Raw genomic sequence first — 21,133 nt, 5'->3', positions numbered from 1 at the left:
CATGTTTCTCTCACGATTTGATTTCTTGTAAATATAACGATAAACCTAATTGATGTAATAATTTTTACAATAATTTATGTTACATCCTTTGTATCGTAGTTTACAAATACTGTTTTAATACCGTTCATCCAAATAATTCTACTACATTGGAGCGTAATTAAGGTAGATATTTTATTTTTATTTTTTCTTATATCTGAATTTTCTTTTTTTCTCTTTGAATTTAAATTAGTTCATTATTTAATTTATTTATATAAATTATTCTCCTATAGAAATTCTTCATAATTTTTACAAGAATAGAATTACAGTAATTGGGTAATAAGATTATTGCCATATATGCACATGGCAATAATGAAATACACAACAAACAAATCGACTCTAATTAAAGTATTAAACCCCCTTAATAATAAATAAAAGTTCTCGTGTGGAACCAACTTTATTTTTCTCTCTTCGTTAAAGTCATTTGTGTCACATTTAATTTACAGATTTATTTAATCCAATCTATTCATGTGTAAGAAATTTTCAAAGTCCACAAAAACTTGTTGATGAACTATATTTCTGGTTTCATCAGATAATTTATACAATACTCTTGAACAAAAATTATATGAGTGTCCGGATTTTGAACTGTCACATTTATCAAAACAAAAATACAGTTTTTTTTCTCTGTGAGCGAAAAAAAAATTTTCAAATTAAAATTAAAATGAGTAAAAAAAAAAAATATATTATAAACATGTCTACATTTACCGGTTCAGGAAACACAAAACTCTTCTACAACAACATCATCAACATCAAAACTTCGACAGATAGTTCCTGCCAGAACAGAAAAACCTGAATATGATCTTTATTATATCCCAAAATGATACGAAGTTTATTTAGTATCAAAGGATGGTAATCCCGATAACTCTTCAAGTTCTGCAGATTCCGGTCCAATTCCACTTTCTTCAACTTGTTCTGTTACTTCTTCTACCTCTTATAATTGTTCTACTTCACCTAAATTTATTGCCCCTAATCTGACCTCTGATAATAAAAATACTTCTCAAAGTCCTTGAAGAAAAAGTAAAAATAACGGTTATATTCCACACTAAAAAAATTGTTTTATGATATATCGTAAACATGTGCAACGTAAAGTTTTGGCTGAAAATCCTGGAATGAATAATAAAGTGGCATCCATTATCACTGCTCAAATGTGGAGTAAAGAACCTGAGTTAAATTCAAGAAGATATTTATCAAGATCTAGTTCACAAATTTTAACACCTATTAATGGGAGAAAATGGAGAAAATTCAAATATTGAAAAGGTAGTTCAATATGTCCATTCTCTTTAACTCCAAAAAAATGATTATTATAATTGAAGTTCTATTAAGAGACCTGTATTCATATTTTCGGATGAATAAACTAGTGATGAAATTGGTTTAAATACGCTTAGCAGTCTTTCGGTCTTGCATCACATGATCTAAAATGGCGGGACCGAGGACCCCGTAGAAAGGTGTTTGGTTAATCGGTTTTATTGTTTATTGTATTTTCATATTTGTCTGTTTTCTATAATAATAAAATAATCAATTTAATGTCAAAATTGATGGAATTTTAGACCCTGAACATTTTCCATATATATATATACAACTAGTAATTACGAAATTAATAAATTAGCTTCTTCAACCTGCAATTATTTATAGATTCAAAGATATGGAATTAAGTTTTTTTCTAAAATCAAAATAGGAATTTTGAATATGACGACACGCAAATAAAAAGTTTAAGATTACGGTATATCACGTGATCTATGTGATATAACGTGATATATAATTATAAATTATAGTGCTTGTAGCGATTAATAATTGTATATTTATCAACGCAAGCACAATAATGATATTATCGTGTGACATTATGATGTTTTATTTAAACTTTTATTAAACTCAAATTAAACTCATAAATTAAGCTTTTATCATTTTTTTTCTTTATCCAATTTCATTTCTCTCCATTTCTGACTCTCTTTTTTACACAAAACCTTTCTATTAATATTTTAAAGATGCAAGATAACAAAGATAAACGACCTTGTAAGAAATTAAAGGTGAACTTTACTTATAAAAAGCCTACTGATGATGAGCTTCGCAATCTTATTGATAGTAGCCGATGTAAAAATACTGATTATTCAACTTCAAATTGGATACGAGCTTTGGAAAAATTTAGAACAGATGTTAATTATCAAGGATTGATTGAGGAAGTTGATACAAAAGAAGAATTAGAGGATCAGCTTTGTAGATTTGTTCATGCAATGAGAAAAAAAGATGGTTCTGAATATCATGTTTCTTCAGTTAATAGTTGCATGTTTGCAATAAATAGACATTTGAATAATAAGTCTGTCCTTTCAAAACCTATCAACATTATGGATAAAGATCAATATTACAAATTATGGCAGATTTTGAATGGTAAAGTTAAGAGTCTTGTGAGTCAAGGTCGTGGGGAGCGTAACGGTGCTGATGGATTTACTGAAGATGATCTTCTTCAGATTCTTGATCATCCAGCAATGTCTGGCAATGATCCTGCCAGTTTATTATATAGGATCTTTTTTTTTAATGCTATTTTTTTAGGGTTAAGGGGAGGAGAACATTTCAATTTGCAGCTTCAAAATTTTATACGAAGAAAAGACAAATATGGTGGATTTGATGTTATCATTTACAAATCAAAAACTAATCAACGCGGTGCCAATAATATTGAATCTCAAGGTGATAAGTTATACATTCCCGAAATACCTAGTATCATTGAAATGTATGAAAATTATTTTACCAAACGTCCAACCCAAGCTGATCCACATTTTTATTTAAAGCCATGCAATATTAGTGAAGGTAAATATTAAAATTTTTTTTTTTTTTGACAAATCTAATGTCAAAATTTTTATTATTTTTTATTTCATATTATACAGTTGAATTTAATGGACAATGGTATCATAAGCAACATGTGTCTGAAAAAGAAATTAAATCCTTTATGAAAAAAATTGTTACCTTAACCGGAATTAACGTGGATGATCACAAAATTAGTAACCATTCAGGTCGGAAAACGCTAGTACAAATATTAAAGCGATGAGGATTTTCAAATTCTGAATGTATGGCAAGTACACGACATAAGTCTGAGCAAGGGCTTGCTAGATATGAGCGTCCAGAAACTGAAATTCAACGAAATAATGCTTTTAACCTTGTTGAAGCATTTGGTTTTAATAAAAATAATATTCGATCAGGTAAAAATTTGAAATTTTTAATCATTAATAAATGACCTGCATTCTAATTTTCTTCTATAGAAAAATCAATGGAACAATCAACTTTATCAACAGACAATTTCGTTGTTGCAAAATCATTGCTTAATGGTAATATTCTAAAATTTTATTCTATTTTTTGATAATCAATTTAACAAAATTGAACTTTTTCTAGATAATCGTGAAGTTATTAATTTGGCAAACAGTAATATTAAAGTTACAAGAAGGCCATTAAAAGATTTAAATGAAATTCAAGAAAATAAAAGTCAAAATTTGGAAGAATTAGTTTCGAAATTAACAGCTGATAAAGTTTTTATCAATTCTGTTATTATTTTCAATAATAATCCTAATAGCCATAATTAATAATTATAACACATGTATTGTTTATAGCTTAAATATAGTTTATTGTAATTATTAAACTTACGCATAAAAAATAATTAAATTACAAATCATCAACATCATACAGCGGAGCACGATAATTACAAATACAAAATTGATTTCCATTTGGATCCAATCCAGGGTATTTGACTAAACCATAACGTGCACTTACTACCATCCACCACTATATCCACCATGTAATGATATAAAATCTATAAATTATTACAACGATTTTTTATAATGTAGTAGGCTAGTAGCTTTATTGTCAAATAGTATTTAATGTATCAAATAAATATCTTGTATTATTTTTTTTTTTGATGACATTAAGCTTATTTACCTTAATATGTTACGATTTTGAAAAAATGATGCATAGTAACAAGAAATGTATATTAATAAAAATTTGCTATAGATTGTGTTAGTAGTTTTACACATATTTTAAAATAAACTTACATAAATTTTATATAAAATATATAATGACATATAAAATATCAATATAATGGGGGTCTTCACAAAATTCGTGATTGAGATTATGATTGAGATTAGAGGTTAATCTGGTTTCACAAAAAACGTGATTGAGATTAAGCTTAATCTCAAGCTGATCGTGATTGAAATTTTATATGAAATTTCAATCTTACTCATCAAGTAAGATTAGAATAAGATTAGCATTAACTTCGTTAACCTGGCAAATTTTCTTGATTTTTTTTTTTCAATTTAAAAAATGTATGCATATTTTTTATTTAAATACTTTTTGAACGCGAAACTATCGCAAAACGTGAACTTTTTTTTGTCATTTTCCTTAAACCGTTTTCTTTTAAACACTAAAAGTTTGTGATCTTTTTAATAAAAAAAAATGGAATCTACCCACGAAAATAAAAAAGATAAAAATACTGAGAAACCTATTAAAGCTTCAAGAGTCAGATGGACTGAACCTGCTATTAAAGCTTTATTGTCTTTTCTTCTTGAACATAAAGAAAAGCTTGAAGATTTAAAGTATAAACGTGGTGCTACATCTAATCCAGAGAGTGTTCAATTGTGGAAAGATGCTGAAGCTTTTTTTTTGACTTTTGAATTTGAACAATCTTATAGTGTTGTTCAAATTGCTAACAAGTGGAAGAATTTAGTAGATAATTATAAGGTTTTTATTTAAAATTAAATTTTCTTTACTTATTATTTAAATTTATTAATAAATTTTTTTTTATTTAAGTCGCAACTTGCAGCTTCAAAAAAAAGTGGTGGACCTCCCATTGTTATTCAATATAAAGAAGAGATTGAGGCAATTTTGAATAAGGATAGGCCTACATTAAATCCAAAATCTTGTATTGATTCTTCCGTACCCTTACCAAGAATAGAAAATTTTGATCTTGCGCAAGAAGATTTTGAAGACAATAACAAGACAGAAATTACATATGAATTCCCTAAAATTGGTAGAAAATATACAAATAAACGTGAAAATAAAGAAGTTGATGTTAATGTAGATAATCAAAGCAGAAAAAAATCCAAAAATCATGGAGCTATTTTGGAAAATACTATTCAAAAATGGATGGAGCAACAAGAAATTAGGCAAATAGAATTTGACAAAAGAAGAGAAGAAAAAGAAAAAAGAGATCAAAGGGAAAGGTCAGAATTGCTTACAATGAAACATCAATCAGATATGATGTTATTTGGTTTATTAAATAATATTACAGAATGTTTGAGTTCTTCTCAAGGAAATTCAAATAATCAATCAGAAAAAAATTTACAAGGTATTTATTATTAATTCCAATGGTAATATTAAGTTTATTTATATGTCACGTTCAAATTCAAATGTTTGTGTTGCATTCAAATCTTGATTTTTGCGTCACATTTAAATTTTGATTTTTGCGTCACGTACAAATTCAAATTTTTATTTTACGATCAAAATCTGATTTTTTATATTAAATTCAATTCTAATTTTAATTTAATTAATTTAATTTTAATTCAATTTATAGATGATTTGCCTCAATTTTCTTCAAATTTCATGTACTTGCAAAGAAATTTACAAACATCTTTACCATCTTTTGCACAATTGGATGATTCTGAATATAAAAATGATAGAAATGATAGCTCACGCACCCAATAATAAATAATGTAATTCTTTTAAATGTTTTATGAAATAAATTGGAAAATATATGTTTGTAATTTTTTTAATTCATTGATTTATTACTTAATTATCAATTGTATTTAAATATCTCCTCTGATGATTATTCCATAATAAATCACATATTGCATTTCTTATAGCATTACCTTCTAATGTTTCATTAACATTTGTTTCACTATTTACATCAGTTCCTGTATCATGATATTGTTCTTCTGGTGGTAAAAAATCGCGTCTTTCTTCACAAATATTATGGAGTATACAACAAGTAGTTATGATATGTGGTATTATTTCAAATGAAACTTCTAAACTATGAAGAAGACATCTCCATCTACCCTTTAATAAACCAAAAGCTTGTTCTACTTTGATTCTTGTTTGTGAATGTTTACGATTGAAATATGTTTGTTTTTGAATTAATCCTCTACCTATATCTTTATAAGGAACTATTAACCAACTAAGATTCGGATATCCTCCATCACCTAATATGTATTTATTATTAAAAGTTGTTACTAAATTATTAAACTTATTATATAGATTAGAATTTACTAAAATTCTACTATCATGTGTAGAACCTGGCCAACCAACACATATATCTAAAAAACTTTTTTTATGGTCAACTACTGCTTGTAAAACAATTGAATAAAATCCTTTTCTATTAAAATAATCTACAGGAAATAGATGAGGTGCTTTAATTGGTATATGACTACCATCAATAGCTCCAATAACATTAGGAATTCTTCCAGTACCTTTGAATCCATTTGTAATTTCATTAATTTCTGATTCTGTATTTGGAAAAACAATTTTTTCTGCTAGAAATTTTGTAACTATTACATTAATAAAATCTCTTAATGCATAACTAAAAGTTGATTCTCCCATTCCAAACCTATTACCTATAGACCTAAAACATTCTCCAGTAGCAAGAAACCATAATGATGCACCAACCTTTTGTTCCCATGCAAGTCCAACTATACCAGGTCCTGTAATTTCTCTTCTTAAATGTGGTATTATTTCACAGCATAACCATTCAAATGTAGACCTGGTTAACCTAAAATGTCTTTTAAATTCAAAATCTTGCATATTTAAACATATTTCATTAAACCAATACTGAGATATTGATCTATTTAATCTTCTTAAATTGATGCACTCATTAATTTCTATTCTATTAAGTTGTAAATATAGCAAGTTTAAAGGTAAAATGTTAAAATTTTCTTCCTCTTCTTCTTGTTCAGTTTGATAAGTAGCAATTAAATTTTCTTCAAATTCATTATATTTAATAAGTATAATAATTATTAATATACAAATTGAAATTTGAAATTCCCTGTTCATTACTGAGAAAATAATATGTAATTATAAAAATTTATGTAAAATTTTAAAAGAAAGTACGAAAAAAAAATTTTTAAAGCATAACGGTAAATCATTAATCTAATGTAACACAAAAATTTGTGAATCAAGATTGAAACGTTAATCTCAATTTCAAGCTGATCTCAATCCCAATCTCAATCCCAATCTCAATCACGGGTTTTGTGAAGACCCCCAATATTTATTTAACTGTAAATTACGTATATCTATATTCATGCAATTTTATACGAAATATTTATATAAAATTTATTTATAAATTATTCATAAATTTATATTTAAATAATTGGGTTTTATTTTTTATCACAATGGCGATGCATCACCAGTGTCACGTGATTTTATAATTCCGGCCGGAATTAAAAGATCGTCAAAGAAATCACCTTTTTTGGAAGTTTTGTGTAACAAAAACTTGAATTTTGCTGAAAACTAGAATTGCCTTTTTTGGATTGTATAACGTTACCTAAAGCTCCCAAAAAGGATATTTTGGCCAGCGTTATAAAATTTGGCTGAAATTAAGCATGTGATGTATAGGGAGTGACAAATAGTATTTTTTGCACTGAAAAAATTCGTCTTCAGAATAAATAATAAAAATGGAAAACTAGAGGATGTGATGCGGGGCGACAAATTATTCACATATGTAAAGTCACGTGACACTTGCAACACATCGCTATGGCGATTTTTTATAAAATCCTAAATAATTCTATATTTATGCTAATTTTATACAGAATATTTATAATATTTCTACGATTATATAATAAATAAATAAATAAATTATTCATATGTATTACAGATTTATAAAATATTTATATAACAGATAATAAATTTATATAGTATTATAGATATTTATAGACTCTACAAAAAATATAACTCCTGATGGATACATTAAAATCAAATTTTGAACTCAGTTAGGCAAATAGACTACTCAATTGTGAAAGGAATTACCAGATTGGGCTAACTGCTAAATTAGGCTATTTTCAGAACTAAACAGAAAAGCTTAATTTTCCTATTCAGACCCTATAAAAAATTTTTTAGAAAATTTCACATATCAGAGTTTTTTTGGAAAAAACTAGCGAGTAATCTTTTATCCAGTACCCATGGTTACATAATTGTGTGATCAGTATCATGAGTTATCTGATTGAAATCATACACATTACACATAACATTAATCAAACAGTTATAATTTCAAATAGTTAATTGACTAAAGTAAATATAGATTTAATTATAATTCATAATAAATATTAGAAGTGTTTGATAAATTATAATATTTGTATTTATATTAAAATAATAAAATAAGTAAATTTATGAAATTTCTTATTGCCCAAATCAATTAAAATAAGTTTCTATTTTTAACAGTTTGTTTAATAATCAAATTATTCAAATAATTAATAATTTTACTGTATATTTATGTAATATATTGAATACTGATTATTAAAGTATTGTATTTTAATATAAATGTAATAAAATTATTAAAATAAAATTGAGAAATTCAATTGTAGATTTATTGATTTATATATTTTGTACACTAATAAGTATTTTGGTTTTATTTTTTTTTTACTAGTAAATAATAGATAAATATATTATGAAAATAGGTGGGATTTGTGTTAGATATGGATTCCAATCGTTGATATTCTAGGATTACATCAGGATCAACCATGAAAGCAGACATATCAAGATGTGATATATCAACATTATTCCAGTTAGAACATCTATTAAGTGCAACATAAGCTTGACCAGTTGAGAATATACTTCCATCCAAGGCAAGAGAGCTTCTGAAAATAATTATATAGGATCTATAAGCGTACCATGTGATTGCTATGAAAAAATATTTAGTTAAGTGAAATTTATCCGATCTGCTTGTTTTACAATGCATTTTGTTTATAAATATTACGAAATTTGTTTGTAAAAAGATCGAAAATGAGTTTTCCTTTTTAATTTATTGATCGACCTAATGAATCTCAGTATTAAGAAATTTTCTGTTTCTTGATTTTAAGATTCAAGTCTGATTAATAGTATTTTAGCATGTATAATTTTAGTGTGTATTTTAGTGTGTATAAATCTTAAGAATCAAAGTAGTATGATCGGCAGCATATATAGTATGTGAAAAGTTTCTTAGCTTTTTTTAATATAAATAATTTTTTGGTGAGATATGATTTTTTTGATATACTTAAAATATAAATCATAGTATTTTTGCTTTAATTGGAATTTATTGTAAAGAAAATATGTAAATACATTATTTCATGAAATAAGAAAAAGTATAAAACAAAAAATAAAAATTAACAGAATTATAGAAAGTATATCTTATTAATAAAGGAAAATAAGTTTTATATAATTATTTTGACCTCTGATAGCTTTTTTTGTTTATTATTGATTTTTTTATGGTCTGGTTAAAAAAAAATATATATATATATTTTAAAAATTGAAAAAGAGAATAATAAATGTTATTATTTAAGTTTCACTAGAGGTTTCGTTTTGGGTCATGGTTGGAAGGGGGTTTTCTTGTAATGCAGACGCTAGTGATTGGCTTGAGTCTTCCTGGTGGGTGATAGCTGTGAAAGTGTAACACGACCTCTTTTTGAACATGGTGTAGATACTCTTGGCGTACGAGGTGTGTTCCTTGAACTTGTTGATTTTTGGTTCAATCATGGTAGATTAATAGATTGAGCAGATGTATTAGGTCAGTTACTAGAAATTAGTGATATATCATCTAATTTCAAGATATGTTTCCCAGGTGTAGTTTCTTCACTTGTACTAGTATCTACAACGGATTCTTGATAATAGAGTAGGCCTGCTAAAATTGCCATTGTTGACCTCATTGTTTGATTGATAGAATTAGTTTTATTGGCCAAATAATTAATATTTGAATTATGTCTCATCTCTAACCAAAAATCCTTCGTGACTGATAGACTTTTGCATAAACTTTTGGTGGTTCTATATCTCCAAGATTTCTTCCACGTGAAAGTCAAAAACAGATTCACCATCCAACATTTTTAGCAGTTTGAGTGGTCAAACCCGTCACCATTATGTTTATCCCTGCAGCTGGCATCACATTAAAATCAAGATTTGCCATAGGTTTAATGGATGTAGCGTTCACCTATTAATTCAATTTTCAAATTTAATATTTTGATGCTAATTTTTATTATATTTCATTATTTTTTTGTTTTTTAAACTAAAAAATCAATAACATACCAATATACCATGTACCATCCATTGCAGGCAATAAATTTACCTCTCAAGTAAATTACCTGACCATTTTCAAATTCTTCAATGTGTGTTTCAATTTCTTTATCCAATGGAACAAACACTTTGATTTTTAGATATATGATTTTGGTTGGGTCTTCATCGCTCAGTCTGGATATTACAGTTATTTCTTTTATGCTATATTCCTTCATCGACCTCTGGGTTGAATCATGAATGTAGCATATCGTACTCAACTTTGCTGGCATTAGAAATATAGCTAGGTGGTAGAAAAGATATGTTAAATTTTTTTTTTTTAAGAATAAAACTGTATATTTGAAAAATAGAAATATACGTTTTTTTTAAGAAAAAAAAGATCAGAGTATTTATATTAATAGATGAAGTAATAATCGGGTTTTAATTTGAAGAAAAAAAATGCAAGTGTGCATGAATTTACGACATGAAATTTTTTTTATTTTAATTACGACATGAATTTTTTTTTTATTTTAAATTAATTTAAAAAAATTAAAAAAAAGAATTAAAAATAATATTTTAATTAATTAATGTTAGAATTTCTTTCATTAAGTTAAAGTTTTTAAAAAATATGATAAGAGTGGATTTTTTTTAATAATCATTCTTCGTTTTGTTTTAAAAAAAATTTTTATTTGATATTTGATAACGAAAGATCTAATTTTTTTTTTGATAATAAAATAAAGGAGTCTGATCGCTGGAAAAAACCTATTTTGGGAATATTTTTTTTTTAGAAGCACAATTAATTTATGTAATATGTAATTATTTAAGCCACATCATCCGAATTTTTCCTTTTTTATATAGATAATACATAAATAATTTATATTTTGATTAATGTAATATTTGTATTATAGCCACACCATCTGATCATATACGCCTTTTTGTAATTATTCATTTATACCTTTATGGAAATTGGAACAGCCAAATAAAAGTTGCGAAAAAAATAAATTTTTTTTTTTTTACACCGGTTTTTTTACATGAATTTATTTGATTCATTTATTTATGAGAATTATGAAATTTGATTGAGTAAATGAGTAAAAAAAGAGATAGGAAACAAATAAAGATTGGTTTTTTTTTCTTTTGATTTAAAATTTTTTTTATAAAGAAATAAATTTTATATTGCAAAATATACTGATTGAGTAATGTATTTTTATGAAAAAAAAAAATTTTATGCTGCAAAAATATATTTTTTGCGAAATATATTAATTTTTAAGTTAACACGTAAAGTTTTTTATTTATGAAAAAATAAATTTTATATTGCAGTATTAAACACGTTTTTTTTTTATTTTTTATATAAATTGATAGATGTTATATAATGTAATACAATATAATTTGAGTAATACGTAAAATTTTTTAATTTTATTTTTGCGTAAATATTACACAATATGTTGAGTAACAAAAAATTTTTTTTTATATTTTTTATGAAAATTTTTTTGAATAATAAATTTATATTTTTCTGTAATAAAATTGTGTAATAAATTGTGTAATAAAGTAATATTGAGTAATACATAAAAAATTTTTTCTACAAGTTTTTGTAAGTAAATATTGCGTAATATGTAGAGTAACACAATTTTTTTTTTACTTTTTTTTTTTAATGAAAAAAAAAAATGAAGAAAAAAATATATATATAGCCCATCTATTCGTAAGGAGGGAGGGTGGGCGTCATACTCTTAGATTTAGGATTCATTATTCTTATTCCTAAATCTATAATCTAAATCTAAGATATTAAATTCGCAGGTAAACTTTTCGCGTAGATCACAACCAAAAAAGAGTATACTTTGCAAGTGTTTTGATGATCGTTTAACTGGGAGTCTATGGGGCACTTTATTTTAAAAAATATAAAAAAAAATTGTACCACTATATTTCAGAGAGTACGACAGATTACCGAATAGGAAAAGGCTATTGTCTGTTTTTTACTCTACGATAAAATGATCATTAAAATTTTTTATAGTGAGACTTTTTAATCTTCACGCCCTAAAACTCTGATTAAGCAAACAGATAGTTTAATCATTATTTTCAGACTGATATTAACTGATTGTCCGGAGCGAAGCGAAGGACTATATATGTCTACGCACTATGATGATCTATGGAAATAACGTGTAAATTTTCAATCACGTGAGTTTCTCTGTCCAGGAATTCCAAGGTGTTATGCTGCTAATCAGCAGAAAATTACTGGAATTCCAAGGCCTTATGCTGCTAATCAGCAGAAAATTACCGGAATTCCAAGGCCTTATGCTGCTAATTAGTAGAATATCGCTACATCTTTATTTATTATACCTCGCTCCGGACTTACAACGGTTCCCGTTTCCTAGTATATTTACTAAACTGGCTTAATCGAATTGTCAGTGCATGTGTAGAAATATAAGTATAATTTTTTGTATTTAAAGGTCCTTCTGTTTACATTATTTTTTAAGAAATACTAACAAGATCATTCTCTCATTATCTTAGAGCAAAATGAGCAAACCTGAATATTACATCAGTTACAATGATAAGTTTTTGTTCGTCCCTAATCTTGTATTTTTCTACACGGACTACTTTCATTTCCACATACGACACCTTGGAAAGAATTTATAATATCGCCAAATACTTTGTCAAATAAAATAAACCACTTTTTTTATACATTTTTTATCATATAAATCTATTTTTTGACTTTCCAGAAATGGCCTTTCATTTGAGAAAATATAGGAACTGGACATACTTTAGTTTCCTTTCTTTCCACCATGATGTTATTGTAATATCATCATTTTTGAATGGCTTGAATCGTAATGATGATGTTTGGGTTAAACAATTTTTAAGAGAAGCGAAATGTTTGGATCCAAATAATTTTACAGCAATAGAAAAAGAGGCACGTATTTTTATTTTGCAAAGAGATGGCAACTCTGGGTTACCTATAATGCTAATCAGGAGAATTACTGGATTGACAAACTTGGTATCCACTCCAAACTCTCAATTCAGGCATCTGAACTTTGTATTTGGTAAAGGTCTGCTGGGTTCTGGAGGAGGGACTTGGCTATGTGTCTCTACTAATAAATAAAAAAAATTGCTAAAGTTCACTAGCAGTGATGGCCACTGTGTGATGTTTAGCAATACCAAGTTGGTGCACACTGCTAATAAACTTCTTTTTTATAACAAGCAAAGCAAGACTGTTCACATTATGCAAAAGAATTGCAAACATTCTGGGAGGGGGTGATTGAAGAATGTGGTGAGATAAAAAGAAAATGAAAGAATAATAAGAAAGAAAATATTTCATCATCAAAATACCCCAATCTATTATTTCTTTCATCTGTCTTCTTAAAGGAGATACATTTGCAAATGCTTTTGAAGTTGACATTGAGAAAAACAATAGTATTTGCAAACTTAAGGACATTATCAAGAAGAAAAATACACAAACTTTGACATAAAAGACATTAGGCTATGAAAAGTGAAAATTTCTGATGATCGTGAAGATCAGCTAATTAATCTTTCATTGCAAGACAAAGATGAACTTCTTGCAACAAGAAAGATTTTGAAATACTTTTCTAGCTTACCCCCAAGGAGCATGTCCATGTTATTGTTAAGTTGTTATGTAAATGTTGGTACAGCATGTACAGTAAATATTTGTCACTTGTAATATTCACTCAATATGTCTTTGTTTCTAGTTCTAAGCCTAGAAGAATATGAAGCATTGTTGTATATTCCACCATCAATCATATCTAATGATTGTTTCAAATCAAAGAATACTACAAGGGTTAATGTTGACTCACCAATAAGTATACTCCTTTGGGAAGACTTTTTCAAGGAAGTAAGTCACTTCTACTTCAAGGAACACCCAAGATTTGAGAGGCCAAATTTTGTGGTGAAAGAAATAATAAACAAAGAGAATGTTCAAGATATATTTGACTTTAATATTTGTCAAATATTAAATAAACTTACAGGACTGGATTACAGCTATTCAAGGTGAAAAATTCATAGTAATGCATACCAGACCTCAATTGCCACTATCTTGCGAAACTATTAATTTTGGTTATTGAAGTCAAAAGAGAACATATTTTGCAAGATATCAGTGAACAGACATTCCCTGATTTTTACAAAATGAATAGAAAGGCAAGAATGGTAGTCCAACAAATATATAATTATATGGGAAAAAATGAACTGAAATATGGTATTCTTACCACCTATAAAAATCACTAGTTTCTGTGTCAAGAGCACACAAAGCTGTGGATTTCAAAAACTCTGCCATTATGATCAGTACTTAAGACATATGTTTATATAGCTTAACTTGCAAATGAAAATCCTCAATCCTTTCATCCTCTTTGAATACTGGCACCAGCTTATGAGAATAATAATTCTCGTATTCTTTGATCTCACTTAAATTCCAGCCAACAGTCAAATTCCAGCACATTGTAAATCTTATGTATTTATGTTAGTAGGTGAGTTTCAAATTACTTTGAAACTGATTTTTTAATTAAAGAAACTGCTTAATAACCATTCAAAAGATCGTTACTATACATAAAAAAATTATTATTGAAGAAGTAAATATTTAGTAAATATGTTTTTTAAATTTGGCATATATGTTTTTAAGATTTATTAAATGATCTTAACGTTCACCAGTGGTGAAATTTACCCAAGGTAAAGTTCACCTATATTACATAATTTATTAAAATTTAATTGTTTTGTTTTGAAAAAACTAATAATTTTATTAATAAAAATATTTATATAAAATATATAGTTTAAATATAATAATTTATTCTACAGCCAAATAGGATCATGCTTTTTTCATCATGCTGATATTTTTTTATTAAATGATAAATAAACTACTATTGCATAATTATTATTGATATTTTTGATGTTGTTTAATTAATACTAGTTTATTGTAATTATAAGATGATCATTGGCGGCTGCAGAATAACACAGTTATTTGATAGGGGTGTTAAAATATCATCTGAACTGCCTCACAGTTCAGTGATATTCTAACTCCCCTATTAAATAACTAATATATATTATACAATAATTCATAAGTTAGTATTATTATAAAAAATGTGATAAATCTTACAAGTATTAAGTAGATTTTATACTGCTAAACAACTTTCAATTAATAAAGGAAGTAAATTTCATTTGACTAAAATGGTGAAATTACACTCTAAAGTTAGTAAATGGAAAAAAGAAAAATTTGAAAGTTAGTACCATTTATATGAAAAATGTAGATTTTTCCATATGTATTATATCTATACCCATAAAAATTAATATACAAGTAGTTTTGACCTTGCTGAATAATTTTCAATTAATTTAGAAAGTCAATTTCATTTGACTAAAGTGGTGAAATTACACGCTGAAGTTAATAAACAGAAAAAAAAATTTGAAAGTTAGTACAGTTATTTAAAATGTAAGTTTCTCCATATGTATTATACCTACACCCATGAAAATTAATATACAAATAGTTTTGACTTTGCTGAATAATTTTCAATTAATTTAGAAAGTCAATTAAGTCGATTTCATTTGACTAAAGTGGTGAAATTACGCTCCGAAGTTAATAAATAAAAAAAAATTTGAAAGTTAGTACCATTATGAAAAATATGGGTTTCTTTATATGTATTATATTTACACTTATAAAAATAATATACAAGTAGTTTTGGCTCTATTGAACAACTTTCAATTAATAAAAGAAGTTGATTTCATATGACTAAAGTGGTGAAATTACACTCTAAATTTATTAAATAAAAAATATAAAACTTTAGGAGTTAGACAGTACAAAAAACACAAATTTCTTTATAAATTTTATTTCTAATTTATGAAATTGAGTTGTATGGGTTTAATAGTATATTTGGAAAAAAGTTACAGTTTAAAAAAATTTATAAAAAAATTTTTATTTACGTGTATGAAATTGTAAAATGTAATACAAACAAAATTAATATAAAACTAAAATTATCATATTACTGGTAAATTCACTAGAGGTAAAATTCACCACCTGGTAAATTAATTTTAAATTAACCACTGGTGAATATAAAATTAATCCTTTAATAAATATACTTTAATAACTAGTGCTCCTACTGGGTCAGATTCGGTCAGGTTTGGAGGATATATCTGACTCGACCTGGCAAAAATAGAAATGATCCAATTTTAACCTGACCTGAGTATATTTAATTTGAATAACCCAGGTTAGACCCAAAATTTTCATTGGATAATATACTGTATGCTTAGTAATATATCAAAAATATTTTTTCAAATATAATTTTTTCAATAACGCAAGGTAATTGATCTACAAGATGATCATATAGGTCACAACTTTTTGTTATTAAAACTAAAGCTAAGTACGAATTTAAAGATATCTTCAATTCCTGTTTATTTATTGCTTTATATTTGAACTATAAAATCAAAATTATATCACTTGCTTTAACAGAAATTTGACTATACTTTATGTCTTGCCAGGACTTTAAATACATTCATGCTATAATTGTATTTGCTTTAAGACTACATCTTTTTGCAGCTATCAAATCGGTTCTACCAGAAACTACTGGAATGCTGGTTGCTTTATTAATCATCAAAATCAACTTATTAGTTAATGTAATGTTAATAATTAAAATAATAATTCATACACATACCCATAATTGCAAGGTGTCTCTAGCAATTTTCGCTAAGTGAGGATATACTACCTCATTCATCTAACAAAATTATATAAACGTAATCAATATTAACGCGTAATCAATTGTGATCAGTGATTTTAATGATCATCCGGATCTAATTCAGGTCAAAACTCAAGTCAAGGAAATGAATGACCCAACCTGATGGGTCGGGTCATGCGGGTCACAGGTTATTAAAATTGCTAGTACTGATCCGATTTAAAATTCACTCAGGTTGAATTATCCAGGTTAGACCTGAATTTTGCGGAGCACTAACTTTAACTAAGCATCGTAATAATACATGCAAAATTTAGTTTATTCTTACATTTTTCCAGAAGTCCTATTCTGAATCTACTAAATAAAAAAAAGAGTTACAAAAATAAAAAAAATAATTATTTCAATTTACTAAGCAGGAATCATATGAATCTCTAGAATCTTTGAAACAAGTATTTAGGAATCTAGTTTTAGCAAAAACAAAAGATGAATGATAAAAAAAAATTATTTATTCTTTCCTATATGAAACACTTTATTAAATTAAGTTATGAAATACTGTAACTTGTACATTTAAAAAAAAGACCCACTATACTATGTAGCTCACAAGAAATATTTATGGTTTGATTTTAGTAATTTTTTTATTTATTACAAATTGATTGTTGATTGCAATATTGTGAAATTTGCATATTAAATATTGTCTATTTTGCCGTATGATAAACTTTTTTTTCAGAAAATGTACTAAAATATATAAAGTATCCAGGTGAACATCCAAAAAATTCTTGGGCCCTGAAATATGAGCCGATCAAATTTTTATCCAGATGTCAGATTCTTGCTTTATTTTATTTGATTTTATCGAATTGATATAAATGAAAATTTATTTTAAGTATGAGCATTATGTTTGTATTTAACATGAAAATCTCTTCTATTATAAAATTATTACAAGATAAAATAAATTTAAATTTTATAGTTTTTATAGTTACAATACACGTTTATTTAAAAAAAAATTTTTGAATTATTGTACTGTACAAACCAATCAAAGAAATAAATGTCAAATTTAATTTATTGTGATTACTTAATTATAATTATGTCGTGATCATTTTTGTGTACGTAATACATTGGCCTTCAGAAAATTAAATCACGTGATGTCACATATTAATTTAACAATGCGCCAATGATGAAATAAACAAATATACCAAAAAAAGAAACTCTTTTTCCTTTTTTTTATTTTTGTTTGTTTTCCGCAGTAAAAAGTGCAAGGTTTTTTTTTTAGTTTCCACTATGCTGAAATGCCAAAGGGGAAGAGTTCCTGAAGGGCGCTTCAGTTGCATACAAGGTTTTTGTTCTTACTTTAACCTGAACTCAAGGGACTATAACTTCTTCAACCCATGTCGTTATAGACTGGTCTGCACCACCAGCAGAAAATTCTTTCGTTTAAATAGACACATATACTAGAACACCAGTTGCTGACTTATATAATGACACAAATAAGTCCAATAACTATGATACACTTACCACAAAGGACTTACTTTCTCTCGATATTAATGATTATTTTTGAGTAACTACTCACCCTTTTCAACACGAAGATATTTATTCTTCAAATACTTCAATTAATGATGAACATATAACGTCCTCTTCAAGTCTTCCTATAATACCATCATGTGACTATACTGAACTACAGAACAGTCTCCCTGAAAATTCATCTCTTGTCAACAAAATTATTACCTTAAAAAAGGATATTACTTCTACAACTCCTCCTTTTACATATAATTCTGGCGAGAATGCGCAGACTCCTCTTCTCATTTTTTTCAAAAAATTTCATGTGACCAAAGGTTAACGAATTGGTTATAACAAGATCTACGAATTTAGACGTTCAAAAAGTTTCTTTTTTGAGATGGTTGATCAAATTCCAGACACCAATGAAATTCATTTATGAATACACACAAATGATTATCATATGTCTAGTAACCGATTAAATACATTTTCACGAGTAAACTCCCTAATGCCAAATATCAAATTAGCAAAGGACTTCAGCATTTTTTTTCTGGACAAAGAGTTATTCCTCGATGAATTCAAAAAAAATATTTCAATCTTGTTTGCAAGAAATTATTGGAGTATATTAATTTATCAAATCATGTGAACAAAAAAGTGATCAGCGAAATAAATCTACAAAAACTTTTTTTAATTTTTCTTACAAAAAATACTGCTTTTACTTTGGTATCTATATTCCTTGCAATCATGCAATTGATTTGTCCTTTATTTAGTCAACTTGTATAATTCCTAGTCCAATTATTATGTCTGATAATAGACACGCTTGCGGCTCTCACTTTATCAAACATTATCAAGATATTTCTGTCAGCTCAACGAATAGGAATATTTCTAAAGATTTACCTATCTTTAATAATTCTAAAGTCTCTCATGCTAATCTTCTTCATACTCGATGGTCTTCTAATTACAAGAAAGACATTTTTTCAAATAGAACAGGGATATCTTATCAAGCTAGTTATAGCGCTTATTCTCTTGATCACGTATGATTATCTGGTCACAAACACATTTATATGAAAAAATTGAGCAATCTTAAACGCTCAATGAGTTCCAATTCATGTATTGCAAGAAAACAGAAAGAACATTACGATCGTTCATATCGAAGGACCTTTAATAAATACAAGTCCCTGAACAAAAATAGTGATCTAACTTTTGGAGATTATGTGAATATTGGCAGATGCCATTGATTCCTTTTCACTGACTCACAGATTTTACCGATTAGGATTGAACATTTACTCTACAAAATAGCCAGGTCCACTCCCTGGAAAAAAGATTATAATTTCTTACTCCCTCGTGATGCTCTTATACCTACAGTCAAAAATTTTAGTCCACGACCAAATATGTTTATTCCTGTTAAGTATCAGGACATTATCCCGCCTCACCCAATTTACTCCACCGATGACGTTTTTATCGCCCCTGGTTCTCATCAATGGTTTACTTATATGGATGATTTACTCAAACAAAGGCGCATTGAAGCAGCAAAGATCGCAAAATCACAGGCGAAAAAGGAACAGACACAATTAAAGGCTCAACATATCTTCAAGCATGGATCAACAAAAAAGCACTATGAATAATGTGAGGAACAGAAAACACGTCTTACAGAACTTTCAACTTTTTATCATCAAAGTTTGGTTACTTATCATGAAAACTATCTTAATAATGAAAAGCGTCGATATAACGTTACAAGAAATGATTTGAGATGTCAGTTCACCAACATTGAAGTTGATTACAAGGAATATATGGATAAATATAACAAGCGTCTACATTCCTATCAAAAATTTCTTGACAAATTTTCCATCGAAAAAGACAGAAATATTTCCGATGACATGAAACGTAAAGAATTTCACCCTAATAAAAGGGATACATTATTGAATAATAATATCAATTACGATTTAAGTTCTCCTAACAAAAAAAGAACCCGTAATGGGATTGTCCAGTTTCTATTCTTAGAACATACATCACTAAATTATCAGGAAGTCCAATAACTATCCCTGATCAAAATCGTAAATTTTACATTAGGATTTTTACATAAAATTAACGAAAAATGTGTCCAATAACTGTTAATGGACAATTAACTCATTAATTGGTATAATCATTATATTTGCGGACAGTAATCAGACAATACTGTCTTATAACCGAAATTTAAAGATCGTCCAAACTGGTCACTAGTAATAAACTACATTTTATTAGTATTAACTTAATAATTTCAACTTAAATAAATTAAAAATTTATATATTATATATTAAAAGTTTAAATAGTCTAATGGTTAGGTCGCGAAAAAGTATTTAAGGTCCTAGGTTCAAATCTTAAGGCAGGTAAATTTTAATTTAATATTATATACAATAATATTGTATATAAATACCAAATATAATTTTAATTAGACGTCCATATACCTGAAGTTTACGGTTTATGGACGTACATAATATAACGTCCAACCTGCGGAGGGTCTGTCAATAGACAGTTAGTGGACATATGTCCAATAACAGTTGCTGGTCAGCCTGAAAATTTAGTGATGTACACTTCACCATCTGTTTGTAATAGTGATGCTAATCATACTGAACGTCGACTGATACGTAAGGTATGCTCCCGCTTTGACTCTATGTGATTATTCGATGACTTCTTGAAGGCGGGTCCGTCCAAATTTTTAGATTTAATTTTTCTTCATTAACTATTTTATTATATAGTTTTATTGTTTTTTTTTAGAAGTCATT

At 27.0% G+C, this 21,133-nt stretch overlaps 6 protein-coding genes across 6 annotated transcripts; 5 read left to right on the top strand and 1 right to left on the bottom strand.

Moving 5' to 3' along the window:
• Positions 1 to 3,094: 3,094 nt before the first annotated feature.
• Positions 3,095 to 3,602, top strand: OCT59_020918 (uncharacterized protein; the record flags this gene model as incomplete). Its single annotated transcript, XM_066149496.1, has 3 exons — positions 3,095 to 3,224; positions 3,285 to 3,350; positions 3,415 to 3,602. The coding sequence occupies 3 exons, from the start codon at positions 3,095 to 3,097 to the stop codon at positions 3,600 to 3,602; spliced, it is 384 nt and encodes a 127-aa protein (XP_065990395.1).
• An 865-nt stretch (positions 3,603 to 4,467) lies between these two features.
• On the top strand, positions 4,468 to 5,715 carry OCT59_020917 (uncharacterized protein; the record flags this gene model as incomplete). The annotated part of the gene is made up of 3 exons (XM_066149495.1): positions 4,468 to 4,752; positions 4,822 to 5,359; positions 5,585 to 5,715. 3 exons carry the CDS (start codon positions 4,468 to 4,470, stop codon positions 5,713 to 5,715), a joined length of 954 nt encoding a protein of 317 aa, XP_065990394.1.
• A 4,046-nt stretch (positions 5,716 to 9,761) lies between these two features.
• OCT59_020916 (uncharacterized protein) lies at positions 9,762 to 10,529 on the bottom strand (the record flags this gene model as incomplete). The annotated part of the gene is made up of 3 exons (XM_066149494.1): positions 9,762 to 9,990; positions 10,062 to 10,177; positions 10,329 to 10,529. The coding sequence occupies 3 exons, from the start codon at positions 10,527 to 10,529 to the stop codon at positions 9,762 to 9,764; spliced, it is 546 nt and encodes a 181-aa protein (XP_065990393.1).
• Positions 10,530 to 12,949: 2,420 nt separating this feature from the next.
• Positions 12,950 to 13,324, top strand: OCT59_020915 (uncharacterized protein; the record flags this gene model as incomplete). The annotated part of the gene is made up of 1 exon (XM_066149493.1): positions 12,950 to 13,324. The coding sequence occupies one exon, from the start codon at positions 12,950 to 12,952 to the stop codon at positions 13,322 to 13,324; it is 375 nt and encodes a 124-aa protein (XP_065990392.1).
• A 588-nt stretch (positions 13,325 to 13,912) lies between these two features.
• On the top strand, positions 13,913 to 14,300 carry OCT59_020914 (uncharacterized protein; the record flags this gene model as incomplete). The annotated part of the gene is made up of 2 exons (XM_066149492.1): positions 13,913 to 14,071; positions 14,205 to 14,300. 2 exons carry the CDS (start codon positions 13,913 to 13,915, stop codon positions 14,298 to 14,300), a joined length of 255 nt encoding a protein of 84 aa, XP_065990391.1.
• A 4,871-nt stretch (positions 14,301 to 19,171) lies between these two features.
• On the top strand, positions 19,172 to 19,996 carry OCT59_020913 (uncharacterized protein; the record flags this gene model as incomplete). Its single annotated transcript, XM_066149491.1, has 2 exons — positions 19,172 to 19,405; positions 19,631 to 19,996. 2 exons carry the CDS (start codon positions 19,172 to 19,174, stop codon positions 19,994 to 19,996), a joined length of 600 nt encoding a protein of 199 aa, XP_065990390.1.
• Between the last annotated feature and the right edge of the window lie 1,137 nt (positions 19,997 to 21,133).

The sequence above is a fragment of the Rhizophagus irregularis genome, chromosome 3 (genome assembly GCF_026210795.1).
Source record: "Rhizophagus irregularis chromosome 3, complete sequence".
Taxonomy (NCBI): Eukaryota; Fungi; Glomeromycota; class Glomeromycetes; order Glomerales; family Glomeraceae; genus Rhizophagus; species Rhizophagus irregularis.
Note: the sequence above shows the minus strand (reverse complement) of the source record. Positions and strands in the feature narration are given on the sequence as shown.